At 38.2% G+C, this 23,343-nt stretch overlaps 1 protein-coding gene across 1 annotated transcript in view; it reads right to left on the bottom strand.

Moving 5' to 3' along the window:
• SHC3 (SHC adaptor protein 3) overlaps nucleotides 1-23,343 on the bottom strand; it is a 57,694-nt gene that overhangs the window by 17,464 nt on the left and 16,887 nt on the right. Inside the window, exons 3-6 of the mRNA XM_066181661.1 lie at nucleotides 11,630-11,693; nucleotides 8,860-8,979; nucleotides 5,705-5,758; nucleotides 1,441-1,492 (exon numbers count right to left, since the gene is read on the bottom strand). Of these exons, the coding sequence (XP_066037758.1) occupies nucleotides 1,441-1,492; nucleotides 5,705-5,758; nucleotides 8,860-8,979; nucleotides 11,630-11,693 (290 nt within the window). The remainder of the gene's footprint in view (nucleotides 1-1,440; nucleotides 1,493-5,704; nucleotides 5,759-8,859; nucleotides 8,980-11,629; nucleotides 11,694-23,343) is intronic.

The raw sequence follows: 23,343 nt of genomic DNA, 5'->3' as shown, positions 1-23,343 counted from the left end.
GTACAGAAATCATCTGAAGGATGAAGGATGTGGACTGCAGCTGGAATGCTTGACCTGAATACACCAAAGGAAGAAAACAATATCAGGTGCTCAGATGACTCCTCAGTCTAGGATAGCCTACCTCAACAAGGAACAATCACAGGATGTTAAGGATAAACATATTCAGTGTAAGATAGAAGGAACATAGTACAGGAAGAACATAGTGCAGAAGGAACATAGTGTATAAAAACCACACATATGGGGATGGAAAACAGAGCACATGGCTCTTCCAAATCCTACTGAGCAAATATTTGGTCTACAATGCTAGTCCCTACATTGACTGAGATCTCTCAGACCAACCAAATCAGTCTTGGATTAAGCAGAAGGGTTCTGCTGAAGCAGGTAGGCTGGACAGCAGCTCTGCGCCATGCATTCTGTAGTCTGACACTGGAGACTCTCTGACAGGGGACACAAGATGCTGTAATGTAACAAGCATTGCAAAGAAATGGACTATTCCCTACCTCCCATTAAATTTTCTAGGTATTTCACTTACATTTAGCGTATTCGTATGCTTAGTACAGATATTATTTTTAAGCTAATACTCTCAAGTCTGAACATGTCTTCACAGGGACATAGCAGATTCTTCAGGTATCATTAAAGATGACTACATATGGAAGCTACTGGAATAGTTGTGCTGATGGTAAGGTGGGCCACTGAAGGTTTGCAGGATTGGCATTTTGGAGTTCAAGTGTCTGAATTCTCCAGAAATTCTGTTGGAAGTACTTAATGTCATTTTTTTAGGAGCTAGTCTGTTCTTCTCTCTCTATGATCAGTGAAAAGTAAATAGATTCTCAGGTACATGACAAAATACTTCGTATGTAGCATTAAGACCTGGTGAACACAATCAAAAAGCAGATCCCTGTCCATGACTGATTGCTACTAAAGCAATACAACCTTGAATAAAACTTCATTGAGAAAGAGAATTACAGCAAGCTGGCGGGCAAGTTAGCTATTTGAAAAAGAATCTGATTCAGCCAGGAAGAGTTAGGCATATACTGGGAAGATCTAACAGATTCAGTTGCCTCATCAGATGACTTAATCAGAGATTCCTTAGCTCTTACACAGTGATGGGTGTAGGTAAGACTTGGCCGTTGCCCAGAAACTCACATAGCCAAGTAAGGCAAGTGTTTGATTTAAGAGATGAAAAGAATCAAAGTGATATTTGGGTATGAACTAGTGGCAAGACCTATTTATTTCAAGCTTGAGAAACAAACTGCTGCTTCTTACTGCTACACAATCCTTCCATGGCTCTGTCAAAGGTAATCCTTTGATTGGGCTACATTCTACATTTATATTTTTCAGAGGGGGAGGTGGGGGATGGGGGTGAAATCTGACCTAAACTATGAATAATTAGTGTTTCTCAAAGGAAAAACAGATATCAAATATATATTTCTAACTTACCCCTACGATTAACAGGGTCCTTAGCTACGTATGCAACATAGTCTGAAGTATCCTGTCAAAAAATAAAGATATCGACAATGAATGCAAAAACATATTTGCACTGATTACAGCAAAATATCATAGTCCACAGTATGTACAGTCCTGTGGGCAGAGCCCCAAATGACATATTTTCCTTTACAGTTGCATACTACTTAAACCCCATATAAAAGTCTATGGGTTTTGGTACTAATTGTACCACTTTCCTTTTTACAGAATGTGATCTAATCCAGCAGAATTTTAAAACCTCTTCCATCAGTTAAACAAACTCAGTAGGATTTGGCCCAGGCCTCATTTAGGAGGGAATAGAATTACAAGTCCTTATCTTCAAACTACCCAGAGATTTTAGTTCATAACATGAATAATCATCTGGTTCTGTGGCAGAAAGAGTGGGAGTAACAGCAGTGCTCTATAGAAATACTGAGCAATGGCATTTATTCGTGTGTGACAAGCAGGTGTTTATTTAACTGACTACCATGCCATATGGCACAGAGGTGCTCAGCCTCTGCTTGGCTCTGACAAGCAGTATCCCTGGAAGCCCTCCTCCAGCCCTTAGGCTGCTCCCTGCCACACCTGTTGCCAGATGCCTGGTGGATTTTCTGTCAAGAGCATACAAACGTCTTCTTGGGACATGTTTTTTCTTCCTCTCTTGTCACTCCTATGCTCCTGTGCACAAGTGGTGCAGACTTCTATCATTATATAGATAAAACAGAAAGGTCTAGGTTTCTGGGAAACACTCACGCCTGCTAATATATCTGGAAAATGCCTTATTGCCTTGATGCAATCAGGAAGTCCTGGTTAGATCTGGTATTTCCTGACATGCCTGGCTGGTCAGGTATAGCTAAATCCAATGGATATACAGGATACGGTACAGCTGGCTGTGTAAATCTACCCAAAGCCTTTTCAGGTGACTGATCCAAGATCGTTGCCAATACACCAAGATCTAATTTTATAATAAGTATCAATCTTCAGTTAAAAGATAGACTTCTTCAGCACAGCTTTTCTAGTGGAAGAACACACCACCACCACCAGCCACCCAGAACAAATCACTGTGCTGAATGCCTATACAATTTCCTTCCTAAGGAGAGAGCAAGGGAAATGATGAAGTACAGTCATGGGTTCTGGTGACAGATGTGTAACCATGTCACTTAACGCATCATTGGAAGGCACTCAGACACAGCAGCAGTGAGGTTGTTCTGTTAAAAAAAGCATAGCCCTACCATTTTGTCTCGTGATTTCTTACACATCCTGTGGCACAGTGTCTGGGCAGTGACTACAGTGGATGCATATCAACAGCTAAGGAGAATGCAAAGGTGACTATGTCTATAGTAATAAATAATACACAGGCCTTGTCTCAGTGTACTAGTTTTGCACAGCATGCCCTGAAACTCTCTGCAGGACCAGTACATGCTTGGCATCGATCCCGAGAGACCACTACAAGGGAAGAGAGTGAATGTGTGGGTGCAAATTGCACTGTATTATTTATTTCAGGGCCAGAGAAACTAGAAAATGGGCTGCAGATCAATTTATTTACTACTTCAGGCATAGCTAATGGATACATTTATGCTTGAGTAAATCATAGATCTATCTCATAGCTAGCATGGGTGTGACAGTCTGAAAACACCTACTGCTTATTTCATTTAAAGCTCTGAGATTCAAGCTGACTATGGCAAACTATTAAGGTCCTAGAAGTAGGCACATTTCAGTGTGGCTGAGTTAGAAGACCCCCATCCAAAAACTATGCAGGGATTGGCAGACTCAGCAAAGTCATCCTTGACATTCAAGGACTGAAAACAAGTAGGAACAAGCTATAATTTTCAGCCTAAAGACATTGCATTGTGGTGTTAAAATTTGGACGTATTGCTGAAACTGAAAAACTACTGCCTCAGGGACCTCTGAGAGACCTGCCCTATTAGACTTTATGAGATCCTCCACTTCAAAATTTCAGCAGATATCTCCAAAAACAGATGTCTTGTCTGGCAGTCTGGAAACAACCACCTGAAATTACTGTGGAGCAAAATGGTTTAATGTATCATAGGAGAGGCTGAACAGAACTAAAGTGGATTGAGAACACTGCCTTGGAAGTGAAATAAGAATGATTCTGAAATGGCGTGTAAAAGGATTTGGTAGGGAGATTTTTAAGCTCCCATATACTGATATAGCCAGAAACTGACTCAACTGCAAAGGGGAATATTGCAAAAGTATATGTGGTATTCAAGCCATTCTCCAGGACTGTGGAACACTTCTCCAAGGGTTATATTTTGAATAATAAAATTACTGGTAAGGGAGTAGGAGGAAGATTGTAAAGCTAATTGCTGTCACAAATGGGAGGCAGATATCCTGAGCAGAGCAGAAAGTTTGATGGGGTAGAGAAGTGAGATTATTCTCACCTTCTAATAAACCAAACTCCAAAATAACTTCCTGAAGAAACATGGGCACAGATCTAGCTTCCTAGGTCACTATGGTCTTTCTTCAACCAGTTTAAAACTCATATAAGAAGTTAAATTTATGGTCTGGAGCCCAGCTGTGATTGTGAGATGCAGTTTGGTGGTGGCAGTCCTCTACCAAGTGGAAATCATTAAGGCCAGATGAAAATTATGTCAAGATGGCTCTCTGATGTGTGAAAATGTGATGTAAATAAAGCTGTGACCTAAATCACATCCTTGCATTTTGTCATCTTCTATGTCCATCCAGGACAAAGGAACTAGCTGCTTTCTGTACAAGCTTTTGATTTAAAGTTGTTCCTTACTAGACCAGAGATAAGCTTGTAGAAAAATATTACTTATACCTATTTTTTTCCTCCCAACACCAGAATGAATTCATGCAGTAGTCTAATCAGGAACACAAATTCATAATTTCATTGTCTGTTGTAGGCTCCCTTGCACCATGCAATTTTATTTCTCTGGTAGCTTACTGACTCAGTAGTGAGATTTTTATCTCTGAAACATTTGGAAGAGCTTGTTTACTCCAAATCCAGAATGCTTCTGCTGTTCCTCTCGTCTTTCCTGGTAAATCATTGCATCAGTGGGCAGTGTGAAATGGTGTTTCTAGGACCTAGCATTTGGGATGGCAGATGGGCAGCAAAGAATCTTCTTATGGAGGCAGGGAACTGTGCTAATCACTCCTCTGCCCACTTCAGGAATTGTTCATTTACAGCATCCATTGCAATCTGTTGTGTTTCAAACCTGCTGTTGATCCATTTTTTGTTCCCCAAATTATTGTGATATTGTGTTCTTTTCCCTTCTGTAATAGTACTGAGCTCAGCAAAGCTATACTAAGACTTATATTTGTCTTTATGTTTTCTGACAATACCAAAATGAACAGAGAAAGCACCAAGCATCTTCACCTTAACAGAGTTACACTGAGAGAATTACTCACAAAGCGGGCTAGAAACTGCCTTACCTAGAGTACATGACTGATATAAGACAGATAATCACACGATGGAGAAAAAGGCACTCATTCAATTAATCTAAGTTTAAAAGCTTTCAAACCTCTAAGGTAAGAGGTGAGCACTGTCACTAATTTATAATTTCCCCCTTGCTTCCTGAGTGACAAATACTTTTCAAGCCCATTTATTAATGTATCTTTGGATGAACAGCTTATAAAAATAAGGAAAAGCAGAATAAGCTGGAATCTGCCCTTTGATCGAAACGAATAAAATTCGCAGGTGTATCTAAAAGCTTTGCAAAACAGGAGAGAAAGATTTGTGCTTTTCCAGAAAGCCTGTCTTCATGCTGCATGACTGCAGCAAATATACCTACAGGCAGAATTTAGCACAATCTTCTCAGGGCATACTTACTGTTGAGAAGAAAAAAAAAAAAAAAGGAAAAGTATGCATTAGTATAAATACTATAAATACTCTAAATATAGCTGCAACATGTTCTATTACTGTAAAAAGTGAAAGATAAAAAACAGGATAAAAATCCATACAAAGCCCATATGACTATTCTACATTAGTCTGAAAAACAAAGCCCAGCTCATCAGTTACTATGTGAATGCTTAAAGCCCCTTGTAACTTTTTGTATCAGTCATTCAAAGGAGAGGATCTACTAATGCTTATCAACCATTCCCCTCGAAGACAGCTTGATGGCAACTATCAAGAAAAATTTATGAAAGAAGAAGCAGGAGCTATTGTGGCTATATTTTTCTTTTATTAAGATATGCGTTAAATTTAGTCACACTCATAAAGCGGTATCTGTGTGGGAGAAGGCTTTAGAGAAATGCTTACCGGATCACCTCCAGACGCAAAGGAGATGGACTGCATATGGTGATTTGCTATGATCTGCATGGATCAGAAAGAATAAGTGTGAATCAGATGGGTTTCTTACAGTTTGCAATTTTGATTTCTTTTTTGCTTGTTTGCTGGTGAAAATCCAAAATCAAGATAAAAATTACCTACAAGGACTTCAAAGAGTAGCATGATAAATATAAACAAACTTAAGGATGAATGTATCTATTCTGGTGTTCTTTAAAATGTATCAGGACACTGCAAGATTGCTAAATGTACTCAGAACTCCAGTAAATCATACAGACCTGTCAGAGAGTATCTTTGGAGAAATTTTAATCTGCTAAAACTCACTTTCTTTATTAAAGATAATGATGAATGAAACAAAAGGTCCTATTCATCAAACCGTTTTTCTGCTGATGCCATTCTGGTGAAATCAATGAAACCATGCCAACCTGTACACCAGCTATGATTCCTAACATTGCATCCAACACCTACTGTGTAATTTTATGTTTCAAACATCAACATGTTTACAATATGCAAACAGAATTTTGAATCTAGCTGCAGTGTAGTATTGTGGACAAATTCACAGGCACACTCTAGGGCATTTGAAATTCAAACTGCTTATGTAAAATTTGAACTAATATGATATTTCTCTGGGAAGGGACAATTTGTCCTGAACCTCTAATAAATGCAGAACATCTCTGCTATTCTGAGAATTAACTTACAAAATCTTTTAATAATAAAATCACGTAACAACCAAGAAAGAATTGAAAGAATTTTTCACTTGATATTTGAGTCACAGAAGCCATGCCAAGGAATTCATCTGTGATGGGACAGGCCCCTGTTTAGTGCATCAGAGCATCTGACAATAGAATTAGGATCTTGATTCTTCACTTTGGACAGGGAACCACATGCAGAAAACCATTCTGGAAAAAACAAAACTGGCTGGAAAAATATTCTCTGTGCTGTTTCCTCTAACCTGCTTCTTAAAGACCTGAACTATCAACTACCTTCATCAGAAAGAAACCTGGATCTCACTGCTTCACTAAGTCAGAGAGAGGTGACTAGTATTTGTAGTGTTTCTTTTATATAAAGAGCACTTCATTTTCAATAGCCCTGCTTGTCCCACAGCATCCTCCAAAGATGTGGTTAGTTTTTAAGTGTACACTGATGAATCAGTGTTCTGTTATTCAGCAGAGAGGACTTCCTTATCTTTTTTTCCTTAAAGAACTAACAATAGAATATATAGAACATAGAATACGTATAGAATGTAGAACATCCTAACAATAGAACTGAACCAGTGAAGTTCTGTTAGACATTTCATATCATCACTATCTTGACTTGTGCAAATAACCTAATCTTTTATTTCAGCACATAAAAGAAAAAATATTTCAGATTGTTTCTAAACTAATTTTTTTCAAATTTTAAGGAAGCTAAAAAGTGCTTGAAACCATTAGTTCAAGTCAGGTGTTTTTTTAAAATTTCATAGCTAATTTAGTTTGAGGTAGGGGTATTCCCCACCTCACCTCCACCAACACAAAAATACTGAAAAGAGACAGCAAATTATCAATTAATTGCTTAAAACAGAGGAATTCACTAATGTTGGCATATAATTTAGAAGCCTTTCAATCTATGCCAACCTTCATTTCAAAGAAATAATCAAAACAAAATCATTTTCCACTCATCCCTGCCTAATGTGTTCACAGAACTGTTGTGCAGGGGTACATGCAATTGCTTTCCTTCTACCACAAGGGCCAACAACACTTGGCCCTTTTCTGGTCTTTTCTGTCCTTCCATATCTGTGGGGAAAAGGAGGCTATTACATAAGTTCACAGCCATTCTCCTGTGTGGAGCCTCAAACACAAAGCTGCTGGGCCATGCTTGTCTGCAAATCAAATCCTTGGCATAAACAAGAAATAGAGAAGGCCACAGCCAGATTAGGGATCTCTGAGAAACCAGACGTTTCCCAGGCCTGCAGCACCCAGAACAGTCTACCTCAAAAAGAATGACGTGAGAGAAAGATGAACTGTTTTGTCAATTCAGAGAAAAGGAAAACGTGGGGGATGGCTCTTCTCTGAAATAAATGAGTTTAACTACATTTCTGCCCTAGCATTGGCTGATGACAAGCTGACTTTCAGGGTCTGGCACTTCCTCAGTAGAGCTAATTAACATCAAGTTCTTATGCTTTTGATGGGGTGTACCTGTGCTTAGGAGAAGCACTGCTGTGTATATTCCATACTAAGGCTACAAACTACTGCAGCCAGTCATAGCACTGCTCCCACAGTCTCAGTGCTCATTGTAGAGGATTGTGATGTTTTCTAAATAAGGGTAAGAATGAAGATACATGAATGAAGACATAGTAATGAACAGCAAGCTTTCTAATAGACGGTGTATATATATTCTTTCTTATTTTTTAACCCCAAGGCCCCAAAGGACAGCAGGAATTTTACTTTTTCCTCTCTGTATCTGGGCAGAAAGTTTCATGCCCTAATGCAATATGTGGTTCACAGCAAATAGCACAGCACTGACTACGCATGTCTGTCTGCTTCCTCTTTATATACACCCTGAGCAAGGATTTTTCTCGTCTCATACATCATTCACAAACCACTGCAGTGATTCCCCATAGTCTGTCTGTACCTTCGGCACAGTGAAGAAGAAGAAATGAGCTACTTTAAAAAGGCTTCCTTGTCTCTCTAAAAGACTGGCCTTTCACAGCACTGCAAAATCCCTGAGGCTGTATTTTTAGCAGTGCCTCAGGAACAGTTTGCCCTTTAAGTCTCTAAATTGGAAGAAAACAACAAAACTGAGATGCACATTCAGTATTTTAGTTGTTGCTCCAAGCATAACCCTCTTACTACTCTGAAAGTTTGTATTTTTATTCAATAAATACTCCCATGACCAGAAAATGGTTTTTCACATCATAGGTCTTTTAAGAGCATCTATCTGTAACATGGCAAGAAAAAAAAAATCCATCAAAGTTGTGTTGAATAGTCAATATGCTGACTTCTACCACGATTGCATTTTGGGTTCATTCCTTTTATGACATTATTGAGGAATAATAATGTTGAGTAACTGAGTATTTGGCAGACAGCAAATAATTGTGCAGCAGGCTGTTCATCAAAAGCCTCACAAATTAATACAGAAGTTACACTCACCTGTTTTGTATCTGGATTCATTAGATTTAAGCTGCTGGTGGAGATATTCAACATTATGCTCATTCCTGCAAACTGAAGATTGCTCTTTCCCAAGATGCTAGAAAGGACTTTGCTTGGTGGCTGTGAGGAGGGGGGGAAAAAGCAGATTTTTGTTCTCTGATTTTTTTTTAATGACCTTCATTGTATGCAGGATTAGTGGTGATCTTAAAGGCTTCTAAAAAGTTTATGAATTTTCAAAGATCATTTAATTGCAACAGCTGTTTTCCTCTGGATATTATTTCTCATTTATACTACCACTACAACTACAACTACTACTACTACTACTATTATTATTATTGATAATAATAATAATAATAATAATAATAATAATAATGATAGTAATACTAGCCAAGGAGTTCTTCATCTACTCTTGACCAAAAAATAGGGGTTTTGTGAGATAGCACAGTCTCATCTTCACCAAGAGACCAAGTAATCAGACTAAGATGAATACCTTCAAGTCAGTATCTTAAAATGACAGTGTTCTTGTTCAGTAAAAATAGTTTCAACTCTTGAAAAGAAATATGTTGTTTTCTCTACATCTACTGGCTGTACTACCTCCATGCCACATGGAAAGTGGGACTCCAGTGATACCGATGGAATGCTCACAAAATGGGATACAGAGTGTTATGGACTAGATGACCTCTAAAGGTCCCTTCCAACCCAAACCATTCTATGACTTTGCTTGTAGACACAAGAGTAGGTAAAAGTCAGAGATGGACAAACAAAACCTCTTCATGCTGGAGTAAAACATGCATCTAAAGATTATCAGAGAAGAAGTCTTAGAATGTAATATATAGGATGTAACAGTATTGATAAGTCTTATAGGCATTTCACCAGCTCTTAGGAGGTTATGTAGCAATAGAAGTTACACTGTCAAAGAAAAATTCACAAACTTCTCACTTTTGACAGCTCTGCAGAATCACATAGCTGCATGAGAGCAGCCTCTTTCAAGTAACCACAGCCTGTAAAAAATCAGGCTGCCCAACAGTAACAGACCAAGTCCTTTCACTTACTCTACTTGCACTGGTGAACGTTCATGCTGGTCATTAGGATATAAAAGCAAAATAACTGGAAACAGTGTTCTTCTGCCACTATATTTGCATTTGTCCTAAGCTGCCTGCAAGCTTGGATAGCTTTGTTCCTAGCATGATGGACACACTTGAGCTTCTGTAGTCCTGAAAGTTTACATGCATTCAATTTTATCTTCTTTTCCTTCTGTTTAACTGATTAAAAATACACTATGTACATACTGCTCCTACGTAATCTGTGCTGCACTATTTCAACCCTTCCATGTTACAGAGCTAGTACTTCATGAACTTCTCTTTTGAACAAATTCTTTTGAATATTATTGTATCTCTTGCCTTAATCCCTCAGGATTCCTGGGCCATGCCTACGGATCACCTACTCACAGTGTAGGTAACATCTGAGAATTTGGCCTCAGGTGAAGTACATGACACCTTAACCAAATTGATATGCCACTAACAAATGTTAGAAGGAACGAATGTTCAGACTGGCAAAAGACATGTCTTTGACATGTATCTGAAATTCTGTTGCTCTTTTCAATAACTGATAAGCAACATTACTTTTAAAACCTGTAACACAGCAAGGTGTATCACTAGGCACTTGGAACTCTGATGAACTTACTTTTTCAACTACATTTTGTGTCATTTTACTTTCCAAGAAGAAAGATGCTTTCATCTTTACTTTCAGATTTAAAATGAAAAGCCAGAGAACCAAGAAATGCGTAAATTTGGTGGAAGTGAAACCATAGCTTTAATTTCTGAGAAAATTTCTAATTACACTGTGACACATGTTGGCACATATAGATTGCCTTTACCAGAATATGATTCTCCATTGCAAACAACTGACGTTTCCTCATGTTCTTTTCTGCTGAGGTTCTGCCTAGTGGTGGAGCAGCTGGGGAAGCAGACAGACCTTTTCCCTCACCTGCCCATTCTCCTCCTGTACAAGGGCTATAATTAACTACTTTCTATGCCTCTTTCCTTAAAGACAGCATTACATCCGAGCTTTGCTAGCAGGCCTCTGGAAGAGACTGTGGAGAGCCAGTGCAGGAGCTGAGCCAAGGCTTCCTCCTCTCCCTGTTTGAAGACTCTAACTCACAGCACAAAAATAAAAGCATAGTAATAGTGACATCAGGCACACACTGGACTCACCATCAGCACTGGGCACTGAGAAACAGCCACAAGTGTTTATGGAAAGAGCATAGGGAACAAAGGATCATCTCATATGCTCTTTCCATTTCCAGAAATCAGTGATCACCAGACTCATTAAATGTCATCAATAGATCTATCCTTCAAGAAAAGATCTAGTCACTTTCAAATCTATATATGTTTTGGGCTTCTGCAGTATCTTCCAGCAACTATTTTCATAATTTATTCATACATTTTATGAAAAGGCATCCCATTTGTTGGTTTCAACTCTTCCACCTGCAATCTAAAAAAAAAAAAGTAAAAGGAGGAGGTGTCTACAGAAGGAACATAAAGGCACCATCTTCATCCCAGATGTATTTATATTTCCAGATGCCTACAAAAGCAGATCCTGACCAAAAGGGCAAGCAACAACACAGAGTGTGTAAAAACAGCCAATACTTTAAATGATTAATCATCTGCAATTCTCAAAGCTGCCTTAAAGTAACCTGCCTGCTGTGCCTGGTCTCCACTGTGCTGAGCAGGGAAAATACAGTCAACTGCACCACAAGAAGAAAAAATACCTTTCGTTTCTTGAAGGCTCTTTTGGCACCAGGCATGGCTTCACAAACACGACTGATTGCTTCCCTGAAGAAACAGAAAAAAGCTTTATGGCAAAAGAATGTGTGGGTTTCTTCATTACTCTTGAAATGCACTGGAGAACAGTTTCAAGTGTATTTCTGATCACAAGTGAGGATAGTTAGCGGGTCAGTTAGCTTTCCTCTAAAAAAGAAAATGTTTCCTCACACTATCAAAAAGACCTTTTCTCACTGTAAATTAGAATATTCCTCTTAATACCATCTTTCCAGTCTCACTTTTGTACATTGCTTAATACCTTCTTAAAAAAAAAAAAAAAAAAAAAAAAAAAAAAAAAAAAGTTTTTTTTTTAATGGGAGAGTTAGAAATATCATTTTTCTTACTACTTTACAATGATTTTTCCAGTCAGAGCAAAACCACCAGGCTTTAGATAGTATCAGAATTCTAAAATATTCCTGGTAATATGTACATTCTATGCAGTACATGAGATGTACAACATTTTAATTTATACTAGTTCAATACAGTCTGAGTAGTTTATTAGTGGCCTAAGGTTTATATTATAGGGAAAAATATTGCCATCAATATTTTGCTTCAGTTTTTTAACATTTCTTCAATCTTCCCATTGCACTCAGGTTGCCTGAAAGTGATGTTCCCAAAACTGATTTGAATTTATACCCATTCATAAAAGAGTAACTGTACACCACAAAAACTCTTGAAATTATATTGCCTCAAACAAACCTTACAGTTCTTTTCAGTATTTAGCAATTTATAATCTGAATGGTCAATCTGTTCAGTGTTTAGAATTTGCTCCTGTACACACACAGGCCTTCCCTCTGACCACTAGGTACAAGGCTTTAATAGGCTGGTCCCACTGCAAGACAGAATGGTTTCACAGGAAAAAGCAAAGGTGACTCCAAACCTTGTTCAACTATTTTTAATAAGTATTGAGACTAACAGCACATTATATATAGAGGCAAACCCATGCAAATAATACATATTTAATGCAACCCCCCCTAAAACTCAAAACCAAACCAAACCAACCAACCAAAACAACCAAATCAGAAAACAACAAAATGGGAAACAATGAACTACAAGCTAAAGAACAGTAAAAATAATCAAAACCTTGAAACATGATCTGGATAAAGACACAAATTATATTAACTTTATGCCATATGCTGAATATTTTAACTTTGCACAGGTTCAACAAGTGAGTCAGAAGAATAGAAGAACAAAGTCATACAAGCGTACTCATACCAGCATTCAACTTTTAATGGCTCAGCAAATGTGACAGGTGGCAATCAGTAATTGCTGTATAGTTATGCCTTGTGTGCTTTTAGCTTGGACCCAATCCAAAGTGTGAATCACCTGGAAGAATCACATTTTATTGGTTTGGGGAGATGGGTGGTTGCGGGAATGGAACACACCTTGAGGTGGGTTTACAGTCCTGCTATTCTGAAGAAGTGTGAGATTTATAGCAAGAGATGGCTAAAAAACCTTTCAAGCACACTATTATTTCTTCAGGTCTAGAGGAGAGGTTGTTTGTTCAATAACTTATCTTATGCCTTTTTTTCCCCACTTACATCTGTTTATCTGATAAAATTGCCTCTCACTACAAACCCTGCCTTGCATATGCACTCAGGCCATTATACTACAACACCACCCCATTTCACAGTTCAGCACCTGTGTTTAGTTCCCACCTTCACCTTTTTTTTTACTCCAAACAAGTGTTTTAGTTAAAGTAATTACTAGATTTTCTTACAGAGTAAGTAAAAAGCAATTGGTTTAAAAGAACATGTCTGATGCATCTTAGAAATAAAGCACAGGAAGCAACACACAGTGATCAACCTGATACTGAGACAAGGGTTACTCCTGAAAATGTAACCAGGGAAAAGTAATAATACACCTCTCAAAAGAAAGATTCACCAAAAATGCTTCTCTTTGACTCAAGAAAAAAAAAAACAAAAAAACAGACTTTGTCTTTTACAGAGTCATCCTCTCTGGCTACTAAGCTAAAACTTGTGGTTCCCCATCTCTTTCTTCTGCTGAAGTAAATCCTTTGGAGAAAATAGAACGGGAAGTTTAGGCCAGTGGCACTCTCCAGCCCACTTCAGTCTTTCAGACCCATGCCTCTTGCTTCACCAGGTGTGTCTTAGTTTCCCAGGCATTTTGACTGCAAGTTGCTCTCACAGAGACATCACCAACATTTGTCACCTCGTTGTCTCTTCCAGTGGTCCATCTGGCGCATTGAGATACCTCCTAGGTTTTGCCTCTCATAGAAAGGACTTGGATTTCTGAGATATGTGCTTGAGGGATAAATTAGTCTATAATTTCCTTTTTCTTCCTATTTGCCCCCATCATCTTCTCTCTAGTGGCAGCATGGAACTTTGAGAAAGACAAGGGGGATTTTCAGGCCAATGCACCCAAAAAAAAAGTGTCCAATCTTGTCATTTTTCTAGTGCAGTGTTGGGTCTTACAGTTTTCTACCACTCCTATCTGCCAGCTCATGATAAGCAGACATTAAGTGTGTTACTCAATAGATTCATCTGACTCAAGGACCTTGTTGATACAAACTGCCACTTGAGCATAGGAGAGGAAATACACTAGCTGAAAAGGCTGAAGCCCAGGACAAGGCTTCGCAAGCCTTGACTACTCCTTGCATGGTCAGTCTTGGTAGAGCAGAGAAGACTTTTTCAAAGAAGAAGCTGGAAAACCCGGGCTACACGTCCTCTCAGTAAAGAAGCACTATACAATTTCCAGCTATCTGTCTTCCTTTTAGTAAAATATCTCGGTTTTACAGAACTCAGTGTTCCCAAAGGCTGTGGGAAGGCTGGGAGTCTCTGGATTTTGAACCTCTGTGAATATTAAATGTATTCAAGCAACTACAGAGTTCAAGGTAACAACACTTTCAGTGAAAATGCTGGGAACTTCAGAAAACATATTCATAGAGCAATTCTGTGTAATCAAGGTCAGGATGCCCTGGCAGCAACTCTTTGCATGCCTGCAACAGAAGGCACAGTACTTTTCCCGTGTGGGAGTTAAGGAGTCTAAAAGCAGTATTTCAAGAAAATAAGAAGAAAAAGGATGACTGTACATCTGTCACTGCAATGATATGCATTTTATTCAAGGGCCACCAAGATGATTAGAGGGATGGAGCACCTTTCCTGGGTGGAGAACTGGGATTGTACAGCCTTGAGAAGTGAAGGCTTTAGGGTGAACTAACATGGCCTTCCAGCCACGAAGGGAGCCTACAAGAAACGTGATGAGAGACTTTTTACAAGGGCATTTTACAAAGGCATAAGACAGGGGGAATGGCTTCAGACTGAAAGGGGAGGTTTAGACAAGATGTTAGGAAGAAATTCTCCATTGTGAGGAAAGTGAGGCACTGGAACAGGTTTTCCAGAGAAACTGTGAGTACCCCAACCCTGGAAGTGTACAGGGCCAGGTTGGATGAGGCCCTGAGCAACCTGGTCCAGTGATAGGTATCCCTGCCCATGGAAGGGGGATTGGAACTGAATGGTCTTTAAGGTCACTTCCAACCCAAACCATTCTATGACAATTCTCTTATCACTCTGCTCAGAATATTCTAGATCATTTTGGGGGTGAAGTTGTGCACAGACAGCCAGATAGCCTGGTGATGTGGAAAGGATGGCCTGAAGGCTTCTCTCCAGTTTGCATTGCCAGGCAGGGCAGGGCAGATGTAACAAATCTTTTTCAGCAAATCAAATTTGCAAATACCTCAGCAGCATGAACAACTGAGTCACAAATCAAGCCCAGGAACAGATATTGCCACTAGGCTGAGCATGCCATCACCTGACTGCATGGAAACACTTTCCTAAGGAAGGCAAAACCAAAAGTTTCGTACATACCTGCATGGCCAAATATTGAGCAGTTTGAAAAATGTTGGATATTACTACATTTGTTTCCTTTCTAATATGAAAATTATTTGACATAGACACACATTACACCTTTCTAAGCCACATCTTGCTTCATTAGCTGGGCTCAGACAAAAATCAGTGTAGAGTTATGCTGATCTCTTGCAAAATTAGTTACTGTGCTGTCTGCCCTAGGGACCACATGCTGAGTTCCAACTCTGCCCAAGAATATTTTCTGCTTTGCAGATGGTCATACTGTGGAGTCATTTTCTTGGCACAAAACATGTTGCGTATTTTGAATATAATTTCAGCGTTCAAGGACGTTCAGAAAAAAATCACCAATATTCATTTTCTGAGATTGACCTGTACTGCTTTAAAGTGGCTTGACATCTGAGACAGAAAAAAGGACATTTTACATTGCCATTTAGTTCCATTAAAAAGGCTAATGCCCTGGTATCATTCATAGCTTTAGTGATATTTATTCTGTTATACAAAGTAGTCCACTCAGGAAGCTCCAAAGTGCTCCTCTATGAAACATTATCACATAAAAATACTCTCCACTTTTTGATTGTGCTGTTCCTGTCCTTAATTAATATGATTTAATTGATTAAACCCCAGAATTCTGGAACTCATATTTCAGGGAAATTGCATACACATAGAAAAAACACAGACTTTCTCAGCTTATTTGGAAAAGTAAAACCATCTCAAATAATGAGATGAGAAAATGTGACAACGTTTTAGTCTGAAATGTTTTGTATCAAAATATTTCAAGCTTAGTAATACTCTCTTGTTTAGATATCCTAGTGTCCTGTAGTTCCTGAGTTTGCTTCTTCCCATCCCAAAAGCTTAGGACTTCACAGCTTGAAAAACTGACCTCAAAAGACCGACTTTCTAAAATGGAAGAACTGCTCAGAATGTTCACAGTTATTTCCTAACAATACTAAGTTCCTGTCAGTTTTAATCATTACCAAGTATTATACCAGTATTTGCTGAGGAGAAACAAAGTCTGTACTAAATTTAAAAATAACTTGTTTCTGAGAATATTTTAAAAAAAAAAAGAAAAAAAAAAAGAGACCAAAAATCCATTTTCAGAAGTCTGTTTAATAATGAATTTTTTTTTGTTCACTTGCAAAACAGGCAAAATGAGGATGGGCAGTCTGAAACAGCACAGGGGACATTCACAACCTCTGAAGACTGAACCAGTATTTGACGACAGATTGACCACGTCTGGAGGATGCAAGGCTGAAGAAGTAGCTAAGGAGAACAAATCAAGGGTATGGAGAGAAAAGGAAGACTAACTGTGCGGCGAAGATGCACCTACTGCCAGGAATCCAGAGTACCATGCAGCAGCACCCCTGAGGGGAAACCCCCACAGAAACTGGTGCAGAGACCAAGCGACGCCATTTGCCACCATCCTGACTGAAATGAAGTCTGTCTTGGTGGGAAGCCTGGAAGAAAACTTTTGTGGAATAAGGTGACATCAAGCGGATGTGTCACACAAGCCGATGTCACTTGTAGAGCAAGAAGATGACAACTCTTCTTTTTCTTTTTGGCAGCTCTCCATTCTGTTTCTTCAAATGGAGTTTTTCTCACATGTAGAAAATCTAAAAGCAGAAAATGAAAGGAAGCTGGCCAATTTAATTTTTGGTTTATTGAATAAACTTTCTACACTGAAGTGGTTGACTTTGGCAACTATTAGGCATAGCATACCCCATGTCATTAGATATGCAGTATGTAATCTATTTAATGATAATTATTCTCATGCTCCTGCATCTTTGGTGTGAGACTTCCGTTAACCCCCTAAGAAAAAACAGTGCAGTTCAAAGGACTCTTCTGCTTTTATTGGCAAAGAAACTTTTTATCCATTGGTATGCTCAATGCTCTCAGTAGTTATAGATGACCTAACTTTTTAAGGAATATTTGAGACAATTTCTGTACAATTTGTACCTTCTTTCATAACATGCAAGTAAGTTTCAGGAAACCCAGTTTCATTCATCAGTAACAGAGAAATCTACCTGATCGTAATGATTTCTTCCAATACAATAGTTCTGAACAATGGTCTTATTTTAAGAAATGTAGAGTGAAACTTGTTTATCCTACTGGCACACCTTAGATATATCTCTTAACTCTGCATGCATACACAGCTTTGATGAACGTAAAGTAAGGACACATGAAACCTTGATGTTAAATGTACAGCTATAAAACCTTCCTTATCAACAACTCCCCAACTGTAAAGAATATAGTCAGTGACACCAAAAACATAAAAGAAAATGTAAATCTTCTAGGTTTAGATCTGCTAAGTAACTCAATCCTTTAAGGTCTTTTATGACTTTCAGGCTTTTTTCCACTCAGCCTGGTCTCTTGCTACTTATTGTAGTTCTGGTCAGAGAAATGGAGAGAGAAATTAAAACTCTTTTCTGTTGCTCAATCAGGATCATAGTAATCTCCAAACTGGGTCCAGCCTCAGGTCATTTTACTAAAATATTTTCTCTCAAAGAGTAGATATTAGCAGGTATTTCAAAGGCAGACACAGGAAACTTCACAGAAGTAGACTGAAAACATTTAGTGCAACAAATATTTTTCTCTAATGCCTAACTGGCTTCATGTCTAAAGCAGGACCTTTGGAGAGAGGCATTTTACAAAAGCTCTGTATAAGACAGATGACACTTTATAAGTATCTGGGCTATGTTTGCCAAAAAGAACTGTTGAGTGTTGGTGAACTGTCTGGTGTGGACATGTCATGTGAACGACACACAAACTCCTTATGCCATTGATTCTTTGTGTAATCAATCTGCCAGGTGCTATTAGCAGAACTCAAGAGTGTCCTGGCTTCCAGGTTTCTGTCAGTAGTTAACTTTGCACTGCAATTTGCACTTAAAACATGTTAATACCATTCTGCTTCAGGTCCTGCTGCTGCAGACCCACGTGGAGTCATCATCTTTCTGAAAATCCAGGTTACAATGATATCTGTAACTGCTTCCCTGACTATTTGGCTTCCAATTTTCCAGCTTCCCTATCCTCCAAGAGGCTCTTTGTTTTCTTACAAAGCCACATGGACTGGGGGAGCTCACTTAATTGCTCTCACTCTGGCTTTGCATTACCATGTATTAGTAAAATTATTCCAAATACTCAGTAACAATTTCCACTCTAATACTGCATTGAAAGGAAAGATTCCAGTCTTAGGCACACAAAACCCTATTTACTCTACCCCATTTCTGTGCTAATAACAGCTTAACTAGCAAATGTAAATTATTCTCAAACTATCAGGCACTATAGCTACCATTGAACCATTGACCCAGTCAGAGGTGTGCTGTATGAATTATAAGGATGTCTCCAACCACTTTGAGACTCCTGCTTCCTGGTGAACCAAGCAGCAGCCAGCATCTCATGCTCCCCACAGCTTTGACTGTGAAGTAACTGTGCCCATCTTTTCCTGCAACTGCAAATGGTCTACGTGTTCTGCCATCTCCTAAGTGCCACCTCACACCCACAGTTCACCTGGATGAAGGCAGAGATAAAACACACTCACCTTTAAGCAAGACAGCATGTTAAGGAGGACACTGAATACAGAATTCACTGCAGACAACAGATTACCTATCTGCCTTCAAAAATCACAGGAGACACATTCTTGCATTTCAATGTCTTCACCCTTTTTTTCAGTGATGCTTGCTGACAATTTCTGCAAACCACACAGATACAGGTGAAATATTACATCAACTGAACTGCTTCATATTTTTAGCATTGGACTCAAATAAACTCTAAAATTTACACTTTCACCATCTCTCCTCCAGGGATATTGGCATAAATGGATTTGGTTTAAAAATTTTATTAGTAAAGTTCAGGCTTCAAATTTGGAGAGGAATATTTTTCAAGCTGTTCATCCCAATTGAGTTAATGTAGAGGACTGGGATAAGAGTTTGGATTTGGGTCCACTGCTGATATGAGGTATTTCAGTCCTCTGACCTATTCCTATTAAAACAGCATGCAACATAATATTTTACTCAGCATGGGGAGGTGTGACATTATGATGCTGCATGCAGTAAGCTGATGGCAATCTATTAGATGCCACTGAACATGCATCCTTGTAGTTCAGACTCAGATGTACAACAAACAGTGCATGCAACATCTAATTCAAACCAGTGCATAAGTCACTCATGCATGCAACACAAAAGTGAGGACTCATTATTCTACTGCAGCTTTAACAATAAGCGTACAAACATATTACATGAACCGCAAACACTGCACATGTTGCAAAAGAATTTTACCTGATTTTTAACTTATTTTTTTACAAAAAGCCTGAAGGAACAAAGGGCCTGGCCACAGAAGCTTAAGAGTGGCCTCTTTCAATGACGATGATGGTTGGTTTCAGATGAACTTTAACCACTTGCCACCCATGGTTAGCTCAGTAGTCTTGTCTGCTAGTCCTCCTGTTCCTCCTCTATGTTGAAAATTAAATGCTTTTGTTTGTCTTGCTGCCCAAGAAAGTCATCTTGACTTGACATGTGTTACAAGAATTATCATTGGGTAATTAAAGGTGCAACACGTGGATTCAGCTGGCTTTTATTTATCATTATGTGTAACGATTGACCATTGTCTGGCGCATCCTCTTATTTGCTCAAGAACTCACACGACATTACATTCATTACAGGAAAGAATGAATACAATACAACTGATTCATACTACTCTAGTTCTTCTGTTTCCCCTGTAGTGAGAGAATCTTGAGACTTCAAATGTATAATGATAAAGGCAAAAAACTGTTAGAAATTTTACATAACTGTTCATTTTTCCTCCAACTCAGAGTTAGGGCAGTAATACCATTGCAAGGCACCACCAAGGTTATTAAGATCTGATGAAGAGTAAAGTGAAAGTGTTTTCTCACTGCTCTCATATGAAGATAAATGTATCGCTGCAAGTTTTAACATTTTAGTGTACAAAAAGTGAAAAGGCAAAACAAATACAAGTTACAGGATAGGACAGGTAAGACAGCATTAGGTGGAACAAGTCCTATTTCACAGGACTGCAATAAGGAAATGCTGATCAAACTATTTACTCTGGGGCTTTGATGCAGTTCCTGAAATTGAAGACAAAATTCTTCATTTATCAGATACGTCCATGCATGCACGCTGATGTATATACTTGTCTAATGCATTATAACAGCTGTGATTTTCAAAGCCATTCAAATTATCTACACAATCTTTTCCCATTAATTTCTTATCTCTAACTCACCATGTAAGTGGAAATCTCAGTCCAATTTTTAAGTAATTTTTAAAGGCTCACTCAACAATTTAAGTACCATTTACAAGTACTAACTAATTCTTTTAATCAGAGTTGTCTGTGACTGGGAGTAACAGTTTGCCTAAAATAATACCAAGAGTTTTCAAGCAAAGCAAGAGACTACATGTCTCACCCTCCCATTTCTGAGCCCCACAAGTTTTTTCTGCTAGGAACTGATGCTGCTTATTTTACTTTGGGGATTTGTTCATCCTCAAAACTGACAGAGACATAAAGTGACATATGCAATAACTGGAAGGCAGAAAAATGGCAAATTTAGGATTCCTAATAACTCACTTCCTATGTTTAAGCTCTGCAACATGGAGAAAAAAGTAAGATTAAGAAAGGAGGCAGGGACAGGCATGTGAGGCAGTTCTAGAATGGGAGTAAGTGTATTGTATGTGTCAAACAAACTTATTAGGAAGAAATACATCCAGGCTTCCACACTAAATCAAGTAAATTGACTCATTTTTTCTGTTTTTAAATCATACTTAGTAGATACTGCATAATGCCAGAAGTCATATGAGTCCAAGACAGACCACTTTCTTCTATGACTGGTTTTGAAAGGTCTTGAAAAAAATAACAGATCAAACAGGTGTGATGCATGCAGTAGGATCAATTTATAAAGCTGTGGGTCAGAAAGGGATCACAACAGCTGCTGTGACATCTGTTTCTCTGGTTAGAGGAAACAGCACAGAGGCGTTTACACAGAGAAGCTTTTACTACAGCTATGGACCCAGGCTCCTTGGCTGATGCAGTCACAGCTAACACTACCGACCTAAACCTTGGCCACACCACAGCAGAAGCCATCAGGCTACCAGGACAGTTATTTTTACTGGTGGCAAGCTGCAGAGAAATCAGCAATGGACGTACCTAAAAATTCATGTACGATGTAGTAGACATAAATGTGACTTTTGGGTGCTTTTATTTTATTTGTAATCAAAGGGCTGCACAGACCATTTGGTACCAGGTGTCTTCTTAAGAGAGAATTGGTGCCTGTAATATCAGAACATCAGCCTTATTAATTCAGTACATACCTTGATGCCTATGTTATGTTTCTTAAAACACACCAGAAACTTAACTAGCATGTGTGAATTTTAGCAATTCCTTAATAATATTTTCTTAATAAACCATAGGCTTGTATATGAAATGCTACATAACAAAGCATGTGAGTACTGAAAACCTAGGACATGACAAGGGGATTTCTAGAGCTAGATGATTTAATGAAATGCAGATTTAGATGCCAGGTCCTTATTCGAAAGCAACCTAAAAACCTAAGAATTTTATATCAGGAACTACATTACGAAAATGATGAGATTTTTCTTGAAAGAATTCTATCCTCTAGATATAATTAGAGGAAGGTGGGATAAAAAAATGATCTCATGTAATGAAATATGCTATAACTTCAACAGAAAAAATACAATTCCAAGTTTGTTTTACAGTGAAAGTCAATAGACTTTTGTTTTTTTATTAGAGGCACTACAAGGCAAAGATATTTTGTGTGTGTAGACCATACTGCTTCAGATCACCAAATATGCTTATATATTCACGTCACAATGGTGCCTTTGAGCTAGATAATAAGAAAAGTAAAACACTACTGCAATGAAGACATACAGTGAAAGAAACTGTGCAGAAAAATTTAGATTAATTCACTTCCAGATATAGAAATCAAACAAAGTAATTATCACTGTTAAGAACTGCTTCGTAAGCCAGTATCACTGAATTTCCAAGGGCTAAACATAAATCTACCACTTGCATTGGAACTACAGATCTGCTTAGATAGGGAATAATTAACAAAGGTCACTGCTGAAATACATCAAAAATGTACATGACACATTTTTAAAAGTACAGTAGCAAAATTTTCAAATGCCTCCATAGTCTACATTTCCTGAAAAACCAGATTCTGTCATTTACCTGTCCCTTGGCTTCTATCCCTCTCATCAGCACAGTATCTTGACAAACTTATTAACTTTTTGTGAGGATTTACATGGCCCAATTCAAAGTTGCTGTATGTAAGTGCAACTCAAAGTCAATGTATATAGACCATATGATTAACAGCCAAGCCTAAAACCAAGTGATTATTCTCATTTAATAAAATAAATATTTAGCTGTTTATAGTATGATATATGGCTTATGACCAATTTATTGCCAGCTGTAAAATGCCTCAAAGAGGTGAAATTCAAGCACTGTATCCAGTCATAACTTCGTGTGTTTTTCTTTGAAAAGGATTTCTTTATCATTTTAATTCCAGAATTTGAAAAAGTGGTCTCCAGTTGCTCGAAGACATCAGTGCTACATTCCTCTGAAATCAATGACTCAGCTTTTCAAACGAAAATGCCTGCAAAACACCATTCCTGTAGTTCACAGAAGATATTCTTCATAGAATAAAATACTTCATGGACACTTCTTTAATGTTGTACTTACATGTTGCTCTTACAAAAATACCATGACACTTTTAAAGGAACTGTCATAAGAATCTAATACAAGCTTATTGTTCCTTACAAAAGAAATAATTCTCTCCTTTTTTGTCTCTGGTATCAATATGGTGATATATTTTC

The sequence above is a fragment of the Chamaea fasciata genome, unplaced genomic scaffold, assembly GCF_029207755.1.
Source record: "Chamaea fasciata isolate MVZ Bird 193981 ecotype frontalis unplaced genomic scaffold, bChaFas1.0.hap1 SCAF_4, whole genome shotgun sequence".
Lineage (NCBI taxonomy): Eukaryota > Metazoa > Chordata > Aves > Passeriformes > Sylviidae > Chamaea > Chamaea fasciata.
Note: the sequence above shows the minus strand (reverse complement) of the source record. Positions and strands in the feature narration are given on the sequence as shown.